This window comes from Ceratina calcarata, unplaced genomic scaffold (genome assembly GCF_001652005.2).
Source record: "Ceratina calcarata isolate Rehan_Ccalc_2016 unplaced genomic scaffold, ASM165200v1 scaffold2837, whole genome shotgun sequence".
In the NCBI taxonomy this organism is placed as follows: Eukaryota; Metazoa; Arthropoda; class Insecta; order Hymenoptera; family Apidae; genus Ceratina; species Ceratina calcarata.
Window position 1 is genome coordinate 433 of NW_017150694.1, and position 2,097 is coordinate 2,529.

Here is a 2,097-nt window from a genome sequence, read left to right on the forward strand (position 1 = left end):
AAAAAGGAAACCATTCACGTTACGTAGTAACATTCTTCGTACGCGAAATCCACGTGATCTCGAACACGAGCACGTGAATAGTCTGTTACAGGAACGTTTTACGTAGTCCGTGACCGCTTTTCATGGGGGCAGCGTTCCTTTTACCACTTTTCCTGAAGCGTAGGGTGCGGCAGAATGATCTTCCTACCATTACAAATAATTAAAAGATGTCTACGCGATAAATGCTTTCTTTAACTGCACTGTCAGGAAGAGTAATGTGCATATTTTTATCATATCACCGTACTAATTATACTAATTATTACAGAAGCGAGAGAATATGCAAAAGAACACCTTTCATTAAATGTTCGTTATTATTTCGCACGCATTGTTATTTGTGTTTCGTCATATAGATTAGAGATACAAAAATTTCATTTCGTATCTGACTTCGTGACCATCAGATAATATTCTTTCTACTTTCTTGTAAAAAGCAGGAAGATTTTTCTACCTGGCTTTCAAGTATCTACGTAGATACATAAATATCTACAATAAGTATGCGCTCTCCTTCGAAAAGCGTAGCGAACCGATGCGTTGCATGCCCAGGCACAGCACGTGCATGTCCTAGTCNATAAATCTCTTTAAGAGAACAGACGTAGTCATTTTATGGCAAGTAACAATGCAATTATACAATAGATCATATCGTAAATAACAAACTTTTACAGGGATCCAGGCATTGGTCAGTTACTGTCAATACCTGCAAGAATTATCGCTCTCTTATTCATTGCTTAGCGACGAGTTGCTACTAGCCCTGAGCTCCGAAAAACAAGTGCAATTGGAAACCTTACGATTGGAAGTGCATCCAGATACGAAACCGTTTCCGCGTGTCAGCGACAAGGCTTGGTTTACGTTTTCCAGTCATTTGCCGAACATAAATCTTGTGCTGTGAGTGCACATTAATTATCCGCGCTTTTTTCTCACTATCTCGATCCTCTTTTGCGTGTTATACAAAAAATTACAGTATAAAATAAACGAACGCATAATATCATCGATTATTTATTCGAAATTAAACCTTTGAATGAAGATCCATATTTTTTAATATCAATTCACCGGTTCAGTGACACCTATTTGTATCTGTTGGTTGGGTCAATTAATGGTTACAAGTAGAAAAATAGTATATGCATTATCAGCTTATCGTGTAATATAACGTTTTTTACAATAAAATTAGATTGTCTTATATGACAAATGAAGACGATCAAAGTCTGCTGTTCGCGCCGTACGTTCCTGTGACGCACTTGTATTTCGGAGAAGCACCATCGGAAGCGACTATGTTATGCGTCGGATGCCAGTGCCCGCGGCTGGTCGAGCTGGTGATCGCAGCCTATGGACCCGGTCCGATCGATCGTGCGTTACTCTCTATCGTTCAAGGATGCCCACGTTTAAGCGCTCTCGGTTTGGGTGATTGCGAAATCACGTATGTACTACAATAATATTATAACTATTTAATAAGTATAAATTCAATATAGATGAAATCGTGGGCGTGTACGAAGCGATATTTAAAATTTTTTATCCCGAGAAATCATATCGAGAAAATTTTTATTAAGTGGCAGTAATTGTTTAACCCATTGCACTCCTTATTTTTTATTTTACATATGTTAATAATTCAATAATTGTTCGTTCAGTTATTCTCTTTTAATTGAACGACGGAATTATCAGTAACGGTGCAACAGGTTTTATTCTTTCTCCTTATTTCGATCTTAATTTAAATAGATAAAATTATTCGTATTATAAACTATTGAGAAAATGTATCTTTATTATATATTGAAAATCTCTCTCTTGTATGTGCTTAGTTGCTCGGGATTGTTGGAATTTGTTACGCTGTGCGCGAAACGTTTGCGAATACTTTACGTCTGGGAGACGTCGCTAATAGAGGATTCCGAACTCGATGTCACGAAAGTGTCGAAGAACGTGTCGTTGCTTCTTGGTCGTACGTGGGTACCTGAATACATACCGCTTTGTTGAGACTCTTTAACAATAATCAAAGCAATTTACTACTACGCGAATTAAATGACAATACACGTAGTTCTGCGCATAGACCAGAAATGTGCATAAGTGATAAATTAG

At 37.5% G+C, this 2,097-nt stretch overlaps 1 protein-coding gene across 1 annotated transcript; it reads left to right on the forward strand.

The window, feature by feature from the left end:
- Nucleotides 1–685: 685 nt before the first annotated feature.
- LOC108623648 (F-box/LRR-repeat protein 3-like) lies at nucleotides 686–2,091 on the forward strand (the record flags this gene model as incomplete). Its single annotated transcript, XM_018022319.2, has 3 exons — nucleotides 686–918; nucleotides 1,202–1,447; nucleotides 1,824–2,091. Coding segments are annotated over 3 exons (651 nt in total), but the record flags the coding sequence as incomplete, so codon positions are not given.
- Nucleotides 2,092–2,097: the final 6 nt, after the last annotated feature.